At 40.7% G+C, this 17,848-nt stretch overlaps 1 protein-coding gene across 6 annotated transcripts in view; it reads right to left on the reverse strand.

Moving 5' to 3' along the window:
* The window catches only part of Ttbk2 (tau tubulin kinase 2), a 132,246-nt gene that overhangs the window by 25,656 nt on the left and 88,742 nt on the right, over positions 1 to 17,848 (reverse strand). For all 6 annotated transcript variants that reach the window (XR_004944757.1, XM_036185038.1, XM_036185034.1 and 3 more), the window contains 2 exons: positions 17,618 to 17,743; positions 2,597 to 2,754 (listed from right to left, as the gene is read on the reverse strand). Coding sequence is in view for 5 of the 6 variants with exons in the window: in XM_036185038.1 (XP_036040931.1) it covers positions 2,597 to 2,754; positions 17,618 to 17,743 (284 nt within the window). In the remaining variant the exon portion in view is untranslated. The remainder of the gene's footprint in view (positions 1 to 2,596; positions 2,755 to 17,617; positions 17,744 to 17,848) is intronic.

Genomic DNA, 17,848 nt, shown 5'->3' on the forward strand with positions numbered 1-17,848 from the left:
GTCAATTTTTTTTTTTTTTTTTTTGGCCAGAGCTGGGGACCAGGGCCTTGTGATCACTAGGCAAGCACTCTACCACTGCGCTAAATCCCCAACCCCTAAATTGGTCAATTTTAAGTGATCTCTTTATCAATATTGTAGGTAAACAACCTAAAAAGTTGATTCTTCACTGAGCATGGTTCTCACAAGAAACCTTGCAGCCCAGTAAAGCAGTCCCTATACTTTAGACTCAGGAAACAGTAAAAGGTGATTTGACCTGAAATTGTCCAAATGTACAAACTAAAAAAAGATCACAAATAAACTGAGTACTGAGAGATTTTTCAGATATGAGTTTAATATAATTTAGGAAAGTATCCCTGGAAGGCTACTAACCATCCTTTCTTCACATTTTGAGCCCTTAATGTTCCAAATCTTTTCCCCTTCTGCCCATCACTCTTCCTATTTCCTTTCTCTACTCCTTGGGAAATAAACTACATTCGTACCTACAAAACTACTCTGTTTTCACTCAATCTTAATCTTCCTCATCTGTTACACAATATCATGTACTTCAAGGAACTCATCCCAATCTCCATAAAGGCTCTCTTCCACATGACTCAGGCTTCTCCTTTGTATTTATTCCTTATTTTTTATTCTTTCCATTATCATTTTTCCCCTTTCCCAAACTCTCTTAATCGAGTTTGACAAGAGAGAAACAATTCCTCACCAAGAAAATTATGGCATGTTCAGGGATATGAAGGCAAGAGGGGAAGGGGGGGTTAGCTCAGTTGGTAGAGCATTTGACCAGCACACACCAAAGCTCTGGGTGTACCCCTAACACTTATGAAAAAGCGGGGGGAGAAGGATAAAAAGAAAAAAATTAAGGAAAGAGAGAAAGTAGGGCTGGATGGCTCACAGTTTAAGAGCACCTGCTGATCTTGCTGAAGTCCCAGGTTCGGTTCCCAGCACCCACAAATAACTCCAGTTCCAATGGGTATCTCTTCTAAACTCTGTGGGCACCAGGCCATGGAGTCTAGAACATGTAAGGCAAACACTCATAAAATAGTAATAAATCTAAAAACAAAATAAGGAATAAGGAAGGTAGTGACCAGTCAGTATGAGGTTATCATTAGCACACGGTCTATCCAAAGGAAAACATAAAGCAGCATGCTGGCACACACTTAGAATTCCAGACTCAAGAGGCTGAGGCAGGAAGATCCACAAGTTCAAAGCCAGTCTAGGCTACACAGTGAGTTCGAAGCCAGATAGAATGCATAGTGAAACCCTGCCTTAAAAAAATACACAACTCATCAAGCTTGGCACTCAGGAGGCAGAGGCAGGGGGAATCTCTGTGAGTTCAAGGCCAGCCTGGTCTACAAAGTGAGTTCCAGGACAGCTAGAACTGCACCCTGTCTCAAAAAAACAAAACCCCCAAACAAACAAAAATTTAAAAGGAAAGGTGTCTAATATAAGTAAAAGAAAAAAACATTAAAACTGGAAATTAGGGGCTGGAAAGACAGCTCAGCAGTTAAGAACACTTGTCCTTACAGAGGATCTGGTTTGGCTCATAGCATCCATATGGTGGCTTAAAAATGTTTATAATTCTAGTTCCAGGGAATCTGACACCCTCTTCTGACTTCTGTGGATACCCAGCATACACACACACACACACACACACACACACACACACACACACACACACACACAGAGAGAGAGAGAGAGAGGGAGAGGGAGAGAGAGACAGAGAGAGAGAGAGAGAGAGAGAGAGAGAGACAGAGAGAGACAGAGAGAGACAGAGAGAGAGAGAGAGAGAGAACGCTAGTATACATAAAACAAAACATTAATTAAAAAAAAAAAACCCACAAATAGAAATAGCTGGGCATGATGGGGCACACCAGTAATTCAGGAGGCTGAGGACAGAAGGATTAAAAGTTCAAGGTCAGCTTGGTTATACAGCAAGACTCCTGTATCAAACACATAAACAAACCTAGCAAATAAATAAGAAAAAGAAAAAAGAATATAGATGTAAATATACTATAACACTTCCTAATATTCTATATAAGTTACTTTCATAAGAAAAATATGGCTACACATTTTATTCCCATGGAGTTTAAACATAGTGCAGTTAGAAATAATTATGATTATGCTTTGTGGTGGTGGTGTACACCTTTAATCCCAGCATTTGGGAGGCAGAGGCAGGTGGATCTTTGAGTTCTAGGCCAGCCTGGTCTACAGAGAGAATTCCAGAACAGCCAGGGCTACACAGAGAAACCCTGTCTCGGAAATCAAAAAAACAAGTAAGAATAATTATGACTTATTCTTTCAGGTTCCCATATATATTCTTTAGAAATACAAGTAATGTTCCTCTTTTGTGAAGAAACCCACTGTACTTCTGGTATCAACAAGTCACATTAGCTCTAAGCTCCCATTTCACAGAATGAACCATTAGTATTTTCTGAATTAAGTAATTCCAAAAGCCTAGTAAGAAAAAGATTAACTCAAGGAAATGCTCAAGGCTTTCCCACGTCTTAGCACTTCACAATCTGAGGGGCTAGGATGGACTGACTAATGGGCATTCGTGCATTCAGAGAAAGCCCCACTCATGGAGCTGGGTAGGACATACCCAATTGCAGCAGGGGTCAAGCGGGTGTGCAGCTGAGGGGTGGCAGAGGTGGTGGTGGTGGCCAGGGAGCCGTCAGTTCCGCTCTTCTCCCAGTCAAAAGGGTCGCTCTCAGTCACTCCAAAGGCCTTGATGCTACTGTCAAACAGGGATGTAAGAAGCTAAACCACAAAGAAGGAAACCAGAGTGAGCCAACAGGAACAGACTTAGCATTTGCTATAGCAGAAAGCACACCAGACCCACAAGAAGGATTTATAATACAATTTCCTTCAAAATTCATGGTTCAAGGAAGGACTATGAGGATGACAATAAGAAATTAATGTTACGCGTGTCTTGGCACTTGTGTAGAGGTAAGAGGACAACTTTTGGGACTTGGTACAACCTTTCTTCCATGTGGGATGGGACTTAGGTTACCAGGCATGGTGGCAAACCTTGTTATCTACTGAGCCATCTCACCAACCCACTGAGTGGCTAATTTTTTGATAAAAGGTCTGCATCTGTAGCCCTGCTGGCTTAGAACTCATATGTAGACAGACTGGCCCCCAATTTTTAGTTCTCTTCCCATTCCTGGGAATACTGAGATTGGAAATATAAATACAAATATATATATATATATACGCCCCCACAGGGCCTGACTGGTTAACTTTTTAAAAACTTTCTATCTGAAAAACTTGCTTTAAGGAGGTATAGCAGATATTTATGTTCATTACCCCCCCCCAAATCAGAAAATACTGACAGCAGAAAGAACAAAATCTGCCCACTAGACAAAACCATAAATGGTATCTTGATCTACCCTTGTTGAGGTCTTCATTTAAATAGGGAAGTTGGAGTTGGGGATTTAGCTCAGTGGTAGGGCGCTTGCCTCGCAAGCGCAAAGCCCTGGGTTCGATCCTCAGCTCCACATACAAAAAAATAAAAATAAAAAAAATAAAATAAATAGGGAAGTCAGACAGACAGACAGACAGACACACACACACACACAGTGTGATACTTCACACTTACACACACTATTTTCATGACATTTACAGGAAAATACAGAAAGTTTCTTACATGCTAATAACTGTATATTTTCAATTAAAAAATTTTAAAAAATAAATTAATGTTAATTAATTAACTAATGTTGATTGTGGTACCAGTATATAGGGTTTTTTGTTTGTTTGTTTTTTCGAGACAGGGTCTCTCTGTGTAGCTTTGAAGCCTGTCCTGGAACTCACTCTGTATCCCAGGCTGGCCTCATAGAGATCCCCCTGCCTCTGCTTCTTGAGTGGTGGAATTAAAGGCGTGTGCCACCACCACCTGGCACCAGTATATAGTTGTATGAAATATTTTGTTTATAGAAGATATATTGGGCTGGAGATATGGCTCAGCGGTTAAGAGCACTGGCTGCTCTTCCAGAAGTCCTAAGTTCAATTCCCAACAATCACATGGTGACTCACAACCATCTGTAATGATATCTGGTGCCCTCTTCTGGCTATGCAGGAATAAACGCAGGCAGAACACTGTGTACATAATAAATAAATAAAATCTTAAAAAAATAAGAAGATATATTAAACAGCCTTGTACTTATAATCTACTCTCAGATAGCTTGGTAAAAAGAAGTATGTAACATGATCATATAGAGCTGTATGTATTCAGGTGAACCACTCATTTGGCTATGTATCTATCTATAAAGAAGACTTTTATTTAAATCTGGGATTTATAGCTGGGATGTCCAAGAAAGAAATCATAAAGATAGTTCTGTGCCAGGGTGGTGGTGCACACCTTTAACACCAGCACTTTGGAGGCAGAGCCAGGAGGATCTCTCTGAGTTCGAGGCCAGCCTGGGCTACACAGTGAGATCATGGACAGGCACCAAAACTACACAGAGAAACCATATCTCCAAAAAAAAAAAAAAAAAAAAAAAAAAAAAAGTCCTTGTGCTTTCTTTGTGCATGTGTGTGTCCTTTTAAAAATGTCTCCTATGTGTATGTGTTTCTATATAAAAACCGTCAACCTTATCCTTTTAGTTTGATTTGTTACATACATAATTGATTCATTGTTGCCTTCACCACTTGTCCGTGTGCGCCATTTTCAATTTGTGCGCCATTTTCAATTTCATGAGTACAGCTTCATCCTCTAATCATTTCTCTTCCTTTGCAAGTATCCTGACCTTTGGGGTTCATTCTACAGCTCCTGCTCCAGACCTGACCAGTACTTCTCATTGGAGCATTTTGCCCACACCTTTGAGGTTTAAAAAGATAAGTCTGGCTATAAGTGGACAGTAGACGCCATAAAAAGGTGCTAAGAACCAGTTAGGAGGCTACTTGTCAGTGCGACCATCATGGTTCCAGTAAACACAGTGATATGGATATGATTGGAAAAGAGCTGAAAGCCCCTGCTGACAAAGTTGATGAATGCTGGGAGGGTGAGGACAGAATGAAGGCTAAGTCAGATTTCTGTCCTGAGCCACTGGATAAATTGTAGTGAAATGAAATTTTTTTTTTAAGCTGAGGATCGAACCCAGGGCCTTGTGCCTGCTAGGCAAGTGCTCTACCACTGAGCTAAATCCCCAGCCCCATGAAATGAATTTTTAAAGCACATTATTCAAGGCATAGAAAGGGCAAAAAAAATGAGATTCTGAGTAATCTGAATTTCTATTTCTCTAATTTCTAAATGTTTATGCATTTTTTGTTTTTTGAGACAGGGTTATATATATATTTTAAGGACAACACATTTAACTAAAATGTACTTTCTAAAGCAATTTGGTTCAATACCTACCCACATACAACCCACAAAGATGGTTGATGCTAGTTTCCAGTCATCATCAGACATAGACTCAGTGGATTAATATTCCACTTATCCTTAGCACAAAAACAATCAATAACAGTGTCATTTATCTCCATATAAAATTTTAATTTGCCATTTGAAAGAAAATGGACAGGAATTATTTGTATCATGATATATTGAATTTCACTGAGGCTCTTGCTTTCTGAATTCTAACTGAATGAATGCAAACTAGCAGATCAATAAAGCACTTACCCCAGAGAGTACAATACAGTCCTGGCTTGGCTAATGCAAAGATCATTCAATGCAAAGAGAGTGCCTCACTTTAGTGACATGTAAGTAGATGAAACAGGTAATGCATGCATTATTTTTGCTTCTCTGCTCTTTTAGGCCATATAGGAACAAAACCCAAATTTGTGTTGCACCCACCCTCTGGAGAATAGACCCAGCTAGACAGAGGATAATTAAAGAAAATAATTTAGGAGGATACACAGCATCAACTGTTTTTAAGGTTTCTATTTTTAATTTTTTAAAAAAATTTCTTCAATTTAAATTTTATGTGTATGAGCAATTGCCTGCATTTATATGTACATGTAGCATGTGTTCCTGGTCAAGGATGCCAGAAAAGGGCATGAGATGCCCTGGAACTATAGTTACAGATGGTTGTGTGCTGTGCGATGTCTTTCTGTACACTAATATATGTTGTTTTCAGTGGTTAATAAAAAAGATGCTTTGGCCTATGGCAGGGTAGCTTAGAGGCAGGTGGGAAATCCTAGGAGAGAGACAGGAAAGAGAAAGGCTGAATGGGGAGATGCCAGCCTGCCATCCTAGGAACAACATGTAATGGGATGCAGGTAAAGCTACAGAACACGTGGCGATACACAGATTAATAGTTATGGGTTGAGTTAAACTATGAGAACTAGCTAGTAAGAAGCCTGCGATAGGCCATACATTTTGTAAATAATATTAAGCCTCTGAATGATTATTTTATAAGCAGCTGAGGGACCTTGGGGCCGGAGAAACCATCCGACTATAGTTGTGGTCCACAAAGGTGCTGGAGCACAGTCTTCACCATAGGGCACAGCATGCAGCTTGGGTATAGCTTTCTTCTATTAAGTGCCACAGAGAGGCGACATCTTAAGACCAGCAATGTCTGCTTAGAAATGCTCACAGCTGGGCTTATTGACTGTTGATGCTCCTTTACAAAAGAATATCCATATAATTCTGGAGACTATCCAGCACTCCTCCCAACTAGTTGTATGCAAATCTGTCCTAATTGCATGAAGTCTTAAGGGAAAAGAGCTAGAATATATACGCTGAGAAAGACTAGGTAGAAAGAGGAAGCCGTCATCCATACAGAGTGAAGAATTTTGTCCAGTTTAGCTACTCTCGGGCTACCCACACTTCTGTCAGTAACTCCTCATTCGTGTGTTGTAAGTAAGTCCAATAAAATAATTCACTGGTCCCTCAGGATGAAACAGAATTCTGGCTTGTGACTGACATTGCTTAGTCTTCTTCTCCCGGAGAGAAAACTCTCACAACAGATGGGAAATTTGTTAGCTTTTATGCTTCGTGGTATGGAGAAAGAAAATCGGTAAACAGAAGAAAATGTTAGAAGAATGAAAAAAATGGAAATGTTTTTAGTAAAGAAGGACTTATGTATAAAGATAGATGGCTGAGGCCGGGTGTTGGTGGCGCACGCCTGTAATCCCAGCACTCGGGAGGCAGAGGCAGGCAGATCTCTGTGAGTTCGAGACCAGCCTGGGCTACCAAGTGAGTTCCAGGAAAGGCGCAAAGCTATACAGAGAAACCCTGTCTCGTGTAACTAAAGGCTAAATGATTATTTTTTTAAATTTTTATTTACTTATTTATTTTTTTGAGACAGGGTTTCTCTGTAGCTTTGGAGCCTGTCCTGGACTAGTTCTGTAGACCAGGCTGGCCTCGAACTCACAGAGATCCACCTGCCTCTGCCTCCCGAGTGCTGAATGATTATTATGTTGCTCTAACAGTCCGAGGGGGTCTCACTCCCCAGACATGGAAACCCATGTGAAACCCACTGTTATTTTGACAACTAGAGCTCACTAGTGATTCTCTCCTTGACAAAAAACTGTTGCTCAGATGGAAAACTTCAGACTCTGGCTCAGTGCTGCACCTACTTACAGCCTAGAGAGACAGGCCCACTATTACTTTAATCAGAAAGTCACTATTATTTAATCAGAAAATTAGACAATGGCTAAATTTCTTTTCTTTTTGCTCTTTCTAGAAACAATCTGGAAGGGACTTCACACTGATTCCAGCCACTCCAACAGCTATCAAAATGCCTGAAAGCAGATCCTAGGTTCACTGTTCTGAAGACTAGCTTTGGAGTCCCAAGGAAAAAAAAGGAGACATCAATCAACAGATCATCTTGTAAGCTCATCTAGAGATTCTAATGGACTTTGAAATCAGATCAGTTACTGCCACAATTCTATAGCAGCAGCTAAGATACCAAAAGGGACCCTGACCTCTGATCTGGTTCCTAAATGATTCTAGGAAAACCTTTTCAGAGCAAGAGATGTTGAAGCAGAAGCTTGTTAAGCAAAAACTCCTTCTGAACAAGAGAATAAAGTCCTAGCCTGGGTGGAAACCTAATATTCCATTTGGGATAGGTCAATTGCCTGCCCAAGGGACTACCCGTAAGATGACAGCATCACCTTACAGCTATGTGTCAGGGGCCTCCTTCAGAGGTACATAGAGGCCATGTTCACCAAACACTCCCTGATCACTTGCTGTCTTTAGAGACTTTAGAAATCAGCAGGTGCTGCGTTAAGGAAAAAAAAATGAAAATGTGTAGTAAAAATGAGGAATAGTAAGAAACTTTTTTTCTATCAAAGGAGGGTAGCTTGTCAAGGACCAATATTCCATAATCTCTCCCCACCCTGTAAATTCAAACTTTATTATTGTTTTGTTTTTGTTTGCTGAGACAGTTTCTCACTGTGTAGCCCTGGCTAGCCCAGAACTTGCTATGTAGGCAAGGCTGGCCCTCAATTCACCTGCCTCCACCTCCCAAGTGCTGGCATGAACCAACACACCTTGCTAAGAATTCAAATATTTTAATCTCCCCTACTGGTAAAGCCTCGGTTTACCCAAAGACCCTGCTGCATTACTATAACATAACGCCGCCCCCCCCCTGCTTTCCAAATTAGCCAATCAAGAGTAGATTGTGATGTCAACCCTCAGCCAATGAGAAACAGCCAACTACCCCCTTCTGTTAGGAAGAAAGACAGAATCATCTTGGTCACAGGAGCTACTTGCTAGCTGGTTTGGGTCATGCATGGCGTACCCTCTTTGAAATAGAAACTGTTGGGTTATTTTCATTTGATTCACGTTTCTTTCTTCAAAACCAAGAATATTTTTTTCTGTCATTAGTATGTTAACTTCTTGCATGAACTGAGAAACATTCCCATGGCTCTCAGGAGCGTATCAAGTAAGGTTACAAACCAAAGCACTGCTTTTCAAGGTTGAGCTCAAGCTGGGCACAGGGGCTGATACCTCTAATACTAGCACTTGGGAGAGGCAGAGGCAGGGGTTCTCTGTGAGTTCCAGGCCAGCCTAGTCTTCATAGAGATCCTGGATATTCAGGACTACATTGAAATAACTTGTCTCAAAAACAAAAAGTTCAGCTCATGAAATTACTCCTAACTAGTAGGAAATGGGAGACTGGAGAAGTTAACATCTAGGCTTAGTTATCAACTGAGCATGATAAGTGATGTTAGGACACAGACATCCCAGGAAGGACACGCTGTAGTAAGAGCTGGGAGCCCTATTTAACGACACCAAGAGGAGCAACACAGCGCAATCATACAGGCACCTTGAGAATGAAAAGGAGGAAAGGTTAAAGGAGGAGAGACAAGACATGACCCACTCCTCTCCAGCTCCAATACTTACACTAAGTCAAGGCCATTATTCTCTCTATTCTCCTGGCCACAAAGAAGACTAGCCTTCCATTCCACTGCAAGTAGAACTTGGCCAATGTGATTGAGTTCTGACTTGTAAGCCCCAAGTGTTACAGATCATTCTCAGACCTGGGTAAACATCCAAACCTGTTCTTCCTCTGACTGCAAAAAGCCTATGTACATAAGAAACCACTGGAGAGTTGCCTAGCAAAGCCACAACAAACAGACTCGTGTGCTTCACGATCAAGAAAGCTACATGGTCTTTAGACTACCCATTTCCCCCACTTTCTCTCCAAGGCACTGCCTCAGTACCTTCCCAACTCACTCTAAGTCTCCTTTGCCTTCCTGGAATGCATACAGCTGAAAAAGCTATTCTCTTAAACACAAATAGAGAATGTTAAAAACAAAAACAAAAACAAACAAACAAAAAACCACTTGCTCAGCTGGTAACGACACCTGCCGCAAAACACAGAAAGACCCCATGTGGTAAAAGAGAACTGGCCCCACACCCACACTTTGTCCTTTGCTCTACACACGCACCCTGCAGGGGATGTGCACCTCCTCACATATAAGTATGTGAGTGTAAATTTCAAAAGAAACACAAATAGGCTCTGTTGCAGGATATTTGTTTACACTGTGTGAAGATGAATCTATGTTTTGCCTCACCTACCTAAGGCACCTGACTGGTTTAATAAAGAGCTGAATGCCCATTAGCTAGGCAGAACTTCCAGGCAGAGAGAGTAATTTAGGGTTAGAATCTGGCACGGCAGGAGACACCAGTGAGACAGGACGGAGTCAGATTTACAGAACAGAAGAGAAGCCAAGAGCAATGTGGCAGAACATACATTAATAGAAACAGGTTAATTTAAGTTATAGGAGCTAGCAGAAACAAGCCTAAGCTAGGGCCGATCTTCACTAATTAATAAGTCTCTGTGTCATTATTTGGGGGCTGGTGGTCCAAAGAAGTCCTACTACAAGGATCACTATGTCCCTGGTTTTTTTGTTTTGTTTTGTTTGATCTCAAGGCTTCCTGTTCACTTAAAATAAAATTCAAACTTCTTTTAAAAAGCTTATAAAGCCTTGCAGCATTTGGTCTGTTTCTCTAACTTCACCTCAAACCATTTACTCCTTTTGTGATATCAAGCTCCCTTGTTTTATTTCAATTCCTTTATTACCTCAGGATGGAGGCACATGCTCTTGCATCTGCTTATAACATTCTTTCTCTTAATTTTCTTTTTCTATTTTTTCTTTTCTTTTTCTTTCTTTTTTTCTTTTTTCTTTTTCTTTTTTTTTTTTTTTGAGACAGGGTTTCTCTGTGTAGCTTTGGATCCTATCCTGGAACTCACTTTGTAGACCAGGCTGGCCTCAAACTCACAGAGATCCACCTGCCTCTGCCTCCTGAGTGCTGGGATTACAGGCGTGCGTCACCACCACCCAGCTCTTTTTTAAATTTTTTTATTTTATTTGCAATGGTGTGAAGGTGTCAGAGTCCCAGGACCTGGAGTTACAGTTATGAGCTGCCATGTGGGTGCAAGGAATTGAACTCAGGACCTCTGGAAGAGCAGCCAGTGCTCTTAACTGCTGAGCCATCTCTCCAACCCCAATTTTCTTTTTTATATGGCCAACACATTTGGAGGCTTAGCTTAAATTAAGGTGAGGTGGGTTACCCTGAACACCCATATCTACCTCTTGTTATTCTCTAACTAAACTTTGTTTGCTCCAAACAGCCCCTCAGTATGCTCAGTACCTGGGTCGGGGCTTTAGATAAGCAGCAGAGTGTTTACTTAGCAAAGACAAGGCTGTATGTTGGCCCCAGCACCAGGAAGGACAGATTAAAAATAATAATTAAAAAAAAAAAAACAACCACAAAACAAACAAACCAAATCATATGGAATAGCTGTCAGCGTCAGGGAATCCCACAACTGCTTTAAATTCCCCAAAGCAAAAGGTAAGGCTACAACATTTTGGTGTAGCCTCTATTTAAATAGTTCTATTTTTGTGAGTGTTTTGTATCCCCAGAACTTGAGAAAAAGAGGCAGGCAGATCTCTGAGTTCAAGGCCAGCCTGATCTACATAGTGAGAACCTGTCTCAAAAAAACAAAACAAGGGGCTGGAGAGATGGCTCAGTGGTTAAGAGCATTGGTTGCTCTTCCAGAGGACGTGGGTTCAATTCTCAGCACCCACATGGCAGTTCATAACTGTCTGTTAACTCCAGTTCCAGGGAATCTGACACTTTCATAGAGACATACATTCAAGCAAAACACCAATGCATATAAAATAAAAATAAGTTTAAAAAAATCAAACAAAACAAAATTACACTTATTTGTTTGTTTATTATTTATTTGGGGGTACTTAGATTTTCTTTTTCTTATATTTCCTGATTCAAAGAACAAAAGCAATAGTCTCAATGCAAGTTTCAATTTACTCAACATCTATTGAATATGTATGTGCTAGTATCAGATTTAAAAGAAGTAATACATCCAAGGAGATGGGTCAGTGGTTAAAGTGAAGACTAAGGAGTTCAGATCCCCTCATGCAAACGGCCCTTCTCTAATTCCAGTGCTCAGTAGGTGGAGACAGGGGATCCCTAGGACAAACTGCCTAACTAAACTAGCTTTATCTCTTAACTCTGGGTTCAACTGAGGGCCCCTGTCTCAAAGAATAAGATAAAGAGTAAATGAGGAAGACTCCAAACATCAACATTAGGCCTCCACATGAACCCACACACATCAGCACGCATTTACACATGCATGTGAGACAGGGAATCTTGTTGCTCTAGGGCTTAAAAACTAATAGGAATATAGACTCAGAACATAAATACTAAGTACTAATAAAGTTACAATTTCCCAAATTACAATTCGGGAATGTAATTTCCCAAAACAATACAAAACTTTTACTTTGTTGTTATTGTTGAAACAAGGTCTTAACTCCAGCCCAGGCTGTTCTCAAACTCATGTTCTTCCCACCTCAGCTCCCAATGTGCTGGGATCATAGGGACACACGACTGCAACTGGTTAGAAGCTTTTTAAAAGGAAATCTTCACCTTTTATTTTCCTAAGTGAGACACATATAAAAAGTTTTTGATAGACACCAAAACAGCCATTTTCTCTAGGTCTACATCTGCTATCAGAATGTACAGTATTGTTCTCTTTCTTTCTATTTTATTGATTTCAGCTCTCAATTTTATTATTTCCTGGCATCTGTTCCTCCTGGGTGACTTTGCTTCTTCTTGTTCTAGAGCTTTCAGGTGTGCTGTTAAGTCACTAGTGTGAGATTTCTCCAACTTCTTTATGTGGGCATTTAGTGCTATGAATTTCCTTCTTAGCACGGCTTTCATAGTATCCCATAAGTTTGGGTATGTGGTATATTCATTTTCATTGATCTCTAGGAAGTTCTTAATTTCTTTATTTCTTCTTTGAACCATTGGTAATTCAGTTGAGCATTATTAAGTTTCCATGAGATTGTAGGCTTTCTGTAATTTTTGTTGTTGTTGAAATCTAACTTTAAACAATGGTGGTCTGATAGAACACAGGAGGTTATTACAATGTTTTTGTATCTGTTGAGATTTGCTTTGTAGCTGAGTATGTGGTCGGTTTTAGAGAAGGTTCCATGGGGTGCTGAAAAGGAGGTATATTCTTTTTTGTTAGGATGGAATGTTCTGTAGATAGATATCAATTAAGTCCACTTGAGTCATAACATTAGTTAAGTCCCTTATTTTTCTGTTAAGTTTTGATTTTGCAGATCTATCCAGTGGTGAGAGTAGGGTGTTGAAGTCTCCCACTATTAATGTGTGGGGTTTTATATGTAATTTAAGCTTTAGTAATGTTTCTTTTACATATGTGGGTGCCCTTGTGTTTGGGGCATAAATGTTCAGAATTGAAACTTCATCTTGGTGGATCTTTCCTGTGATGAGTATGTGATGTCCTTCTTGATCAAAAACACTCAAGACAGCTTATGTTGGAGTGGTTGTGGAGCAAGGGGAACACTCCTCCACTGACGGTGGGAGTGAAAACTTGTATAGCCATTTTGGAAATCAATATGGCACTTTCTTAGAAAATTTGGAATCAATCTCCCTCAAGACCCAGCTATACCACTCTTGGGCATATACCCAAGGAATGTCCAATCATACCACAAAGACACATGCTCAACTATGTTCATAGCAGCATTATTTGTAATAGGCAGAACCTGGAAACAACCTAGATGCCCTTCAACTGAAGAATGGATAAATAAAGTGTGGTACATATACACAATGGAGTACTATTCAGCAGAGAAAAACAATGACATCATGAGGTTTGCAGGCAAATGGATGGATCTAGAAAACATCATCATGAGTGAGGTAACCCAGACTCACAAAGACAAACATGGTATGTACTCACTCATAAGTGAATACTAGATGTAAAGCAAAGGATAACCAGACTGCAACTCACAACTCCAGGGAGGCTACTAGTAAAGAGAACTCTAAGAAAGACACAGAGATCAGCCAACGACAGAGAAATGGATGAGATCTACATGAGGAAACTGGGGGTGAGGGGGTAATGGAGGGCAAGGGTCAGGGGAAAGAGAGCTTAGGGGAGTGGGAGGTCCCAGCTGGATCAGGAACAGAGTGTGAGAACAAGGAAAGAGATACCATGATGAATGAAGACCTCATGGGAATAGGAAGAAGTAGAGTGCTAGAGAGGTCCCCAGAAATCCACAAAGATACCTCCACTATAGACTACTGGCAATGGTCGAGAGAGTGCCTGAACTGATCTAGTCTGGTTATCAGATGGCTGAACACCCTAACTGTCATGATACAACTCTCATCCAGAGACTGGTGGAAGAAGATGCAGAGATCCACAGCCAAGCCCCAGGTGGAGCTCCCGGAGTCCAGTTGGTGAGAGAGAGGAGGGACTGTATGAGCAAAAGATATTGAGACCATGATTGGAAAAAGCACAGGGACAAATAGCCAAACTAGTGGAAACACATGAACTGTGAACCAATAACTGAGGAGCCCCCATGGGACTGAAACAGGCCCTCTGGATAAGTGAGACAGTTGATTAGCTTGACTATTTAGGAGGCCCCCAGGCAGTGGAACCAGGACCTGTCCTTAGTACATGAGCTGGCTTTTTGGAACCTAGGGCCTATGCTGAGACACTCTGCTCAGCCTTGGTGTAGGGAGGAGAGGACTGGACCTGCCTCGTCTGAATCTACCAGGCTGGGCTGGCTCCCCAGGGGAGACCTTGCCTTGGAGGAGTTGGGAATGGGGGGGTAGATTGGGGGGAAGACTGGGGGGTGGGAGGAAGGAGGACAGGGGAATCCATGGCTGCTATGTAAAATTAAATTAATTATAAAATAAAAATATTTTTAAAAAATGTGTAGTAATAGGCTACTGGATGAGGTATTAGCCCTTTGTGACTTGTTAAAATAATACTGATGCATAAAAAAATCTCCTTAACCTTTAAATATTTACAAAACATATACATTCTAAGTGAAAGTTGACTCTGATACTTTCTGACTATAAAAAAACATAAGTATAATTTTGGTTTCAGCTGTGAATATGTGAAGTTGGAATTGTCCACTCTGACACAGCTAGGAAAGCCATGCTGCTCCATACTGGGATGCCTTCACCTGCTGCTGGAGGAGGACTGTTATTTTCATTATTATTATTATTTTTTTTCCGAGACAGGGTTTCTCAGTGTAGCTTTGAGCCTTTCCTGGAACTCGCTCTGTAGACCAGGCTATCCTCGAACTCACAAAGATCCTCCTGCCTCTGCCTTCCAAGTGCTGGGATTAAAGGCGTATGCCACCACCGCCCGGCAAGGATTATGTGGCTATACCATAAAGAGTTCCATGAAAGACTAGTAATCTAAATCACATTCAGAATGAAAAATTTCCTAAGACAGTCTCACTGTACAGTAGCCTTGGATGGCCTGGAACTCACCATATAGATCAGAGTGGCCTTGAACTCACAGAATCTACCTGTTTCTGCCTCCTTAATGCTGGAATTGAAAGTGTGCACTACCATGCCAGCCCGAGAATGAATTTCAGATTGAAATTAACAATATGGAAAACTTTAGTTCACAAGAACATTCAGACTCAAAACAGATCTTCTCAATGAAGATCACAGCAGTGCTCTGTAAAAGCAGCAAGAGAGTGAAGCTAAAAAGCTCAGACCTTCTTCTTTTGTGGTTTTTGGAGACAGAGTTTCTCTGTGTTAACAGTCCCAGCTGGCTGTCCTGGAACTCACTCTGTAGACCAGGCTGGCCTCAAACTCACAGAGATCCGCCTGCCCCTGCCTCCTAAGTGCTGGGACTAAAGGCGTGCGCCACCACCACCCAGCAAGCTCAGACCTCTTAAACACTGATGTCATATTTACTCACAAAAATACTCGAATCAATATCAACATTCCCCCCCCCACACACACACACACTTATCCTCTCTGTCACCTGTTCTCTCCCGCTCATTGTTTACGAAAGATCAGAGAGCAAAAAGAATCAGATTATTTACGGCATGTAAAACACAGAAAGCATCATGCTTACTCCACCCTTCCCCAAATAGTAAATAACCACACTTTGTTACTAAGTGAGAGAGTACCAAAATGAAAATCTTGGAATAGCAATTTAGCTAGACTATTCAAATATTAGCTGGTATATGGCAGTCTTTTTTAGATTATAAGAATAACTAAGAGGCAAATGTGAACAAAATCCTAAACTTTCATTTAAACTTTCAAATGAAAGTTTAGGATTTTGTATGAATAAAAAATTATTAGTACCCAGCCAAGGGTGGCGGTGGAGGATAGGGGGTGAGGGGTGAGGGTGTTGGCACACGCCTTTAATCCTAACTAAAACATAGGGAATTCAACAGTCTTTTCTGATTTCTGCAGACAACATGCACAGACATAGACATACATGCAGGCAAAAAATCCATTCTATATAAATAAATATATAAACGTTTTTTAAAAGGGGCACTTTTGCTGGGCATAGTGGCACCAGTCCAATCCCAGCAGTTTGGAAGGCTGAGGCAGGAGAACTGCAAATCTGAAGCCAACCTCAACTTCATAGCTAAGATTCTGTCTCAAAAACAAACTCACACACACAAAACCAGCACTGAAATAACTCAAATATAATGTTACATTTTATTAGACAATCTGAGTATAGCTTATTATATCAACAAGCACATGGGAAAGAAGACAAGTTCACTCACTTAGGTCTCTCAGACCCAAGGTTTATTGACTCTGCTTTATATCCTGTCCATACCCTAAACAAAAGCTATAATTTCACAAAGAAATAATTACTATATGAAAATGAATTCACTTTAGTTTAGGCATGGAAACTTACAACACTTTAGAATTTTAAACTTCCATTATTTGCCAGGCAGTGGTGGTGCACACCTTTAGTCCCAGATCTCTGGGAGGCAGAGGCAGGCAGAGGTCTGTGAGTTCGAGGCCAGCCTGGTCTACAGAACTAGTTCCAGGACAGCTAAGGCTGTTGCACAGTGAAACCCTGTCTCAAAAAAACAAAACAAAAAAACTTCCATTAGTGAGCAGCAAAGTCCAATGGTGATAAAATTATATGCTATCTGTGGGGCTGCATTTATGTTTTCAGTAGTACAACTGTTTTTGCATTATGCAATGACCAGTTTCTCTCTGTGAGCAATACAATTTGAGGCAAACCTAGTTGATCACTGAAAGGCTCATTAACTGCTACACTACAGAATTAATTCAGTGGCCACAGACAGAGTCTGTAACATTAACTGACTGCCAGCCAACAGCATGGACAGCCCTCAACTGATATATTACCTAGCTGTACAGTTCCTTCTGGTGAAGAAAATGCTATAAAATTTACTTAATCAGAATTATCATGCTCTATATATCACTGGCTCTCAACCTTCCTAATGCTGCAACCCTTTACTACAGTTCCTCATGTTGTGGTGACCCCTAAGCATAAAATGATTTTCATTGCTACTTCAGAACTGTAATTGTGCTACTGTTAAGAATCATAATTTCCTGATGGTCTTAGGTGACCCTGAGAAAGAGTCATCTGAGTGGTTGAGAACCGCTGCTCTATACATTAAATAAATCATGTCAGGAACAGGAAAATTTGCTACGTAATAAATCTAACCATTAAATAAATTCATCTAAAAGACTCTCTGACTCTCATTCTCTCTCACACACATATACACACACCCCACATCATCATCATCTTAACTTCACATTTCTCAGACTGTATTAAAATAATGTTACTCTAGGCACCTTCCAAACTTAATTCTGACATTCTTAAGTCTACAATGAGTAGAAGTGAGAACTAAAAGAAGGAAGATCAACATACAGAACTACAAAGATGGTTACCTGGTAGTCTGGCTTTGTAAAATAATCCAAAGAGGAAATATGGTCAAGAAAGGTGCTGAATTCAGGAGGGAGGTGTTTCAACATGAGCCTATGGTCATACCTCTCCTTAATGGAACCCACTTGCTCCTGGAAGGTAAAGAGAACAGGAACCAAAGTCAGCTTCTCTTGGGAGCTTTGATTACACACCCACAGCTAACGATTTCAAGAGAATGTAGCAGGCTATGGATTGAA

This window comes from Onychomys torridus, chromosome 4 (assembly GCF_903995425.1).
Source record: "Onychomys torridus chromosome 4, mOncTor1.1, whole genome shotgun sequence".
NCBI classification, from domain to species: domain Eukaryota; kingdom Metazoa; phylum Chordata; class Mammalia; order Rodentia; family Cricetidae; genus Onychomys; species Onychomys torridus.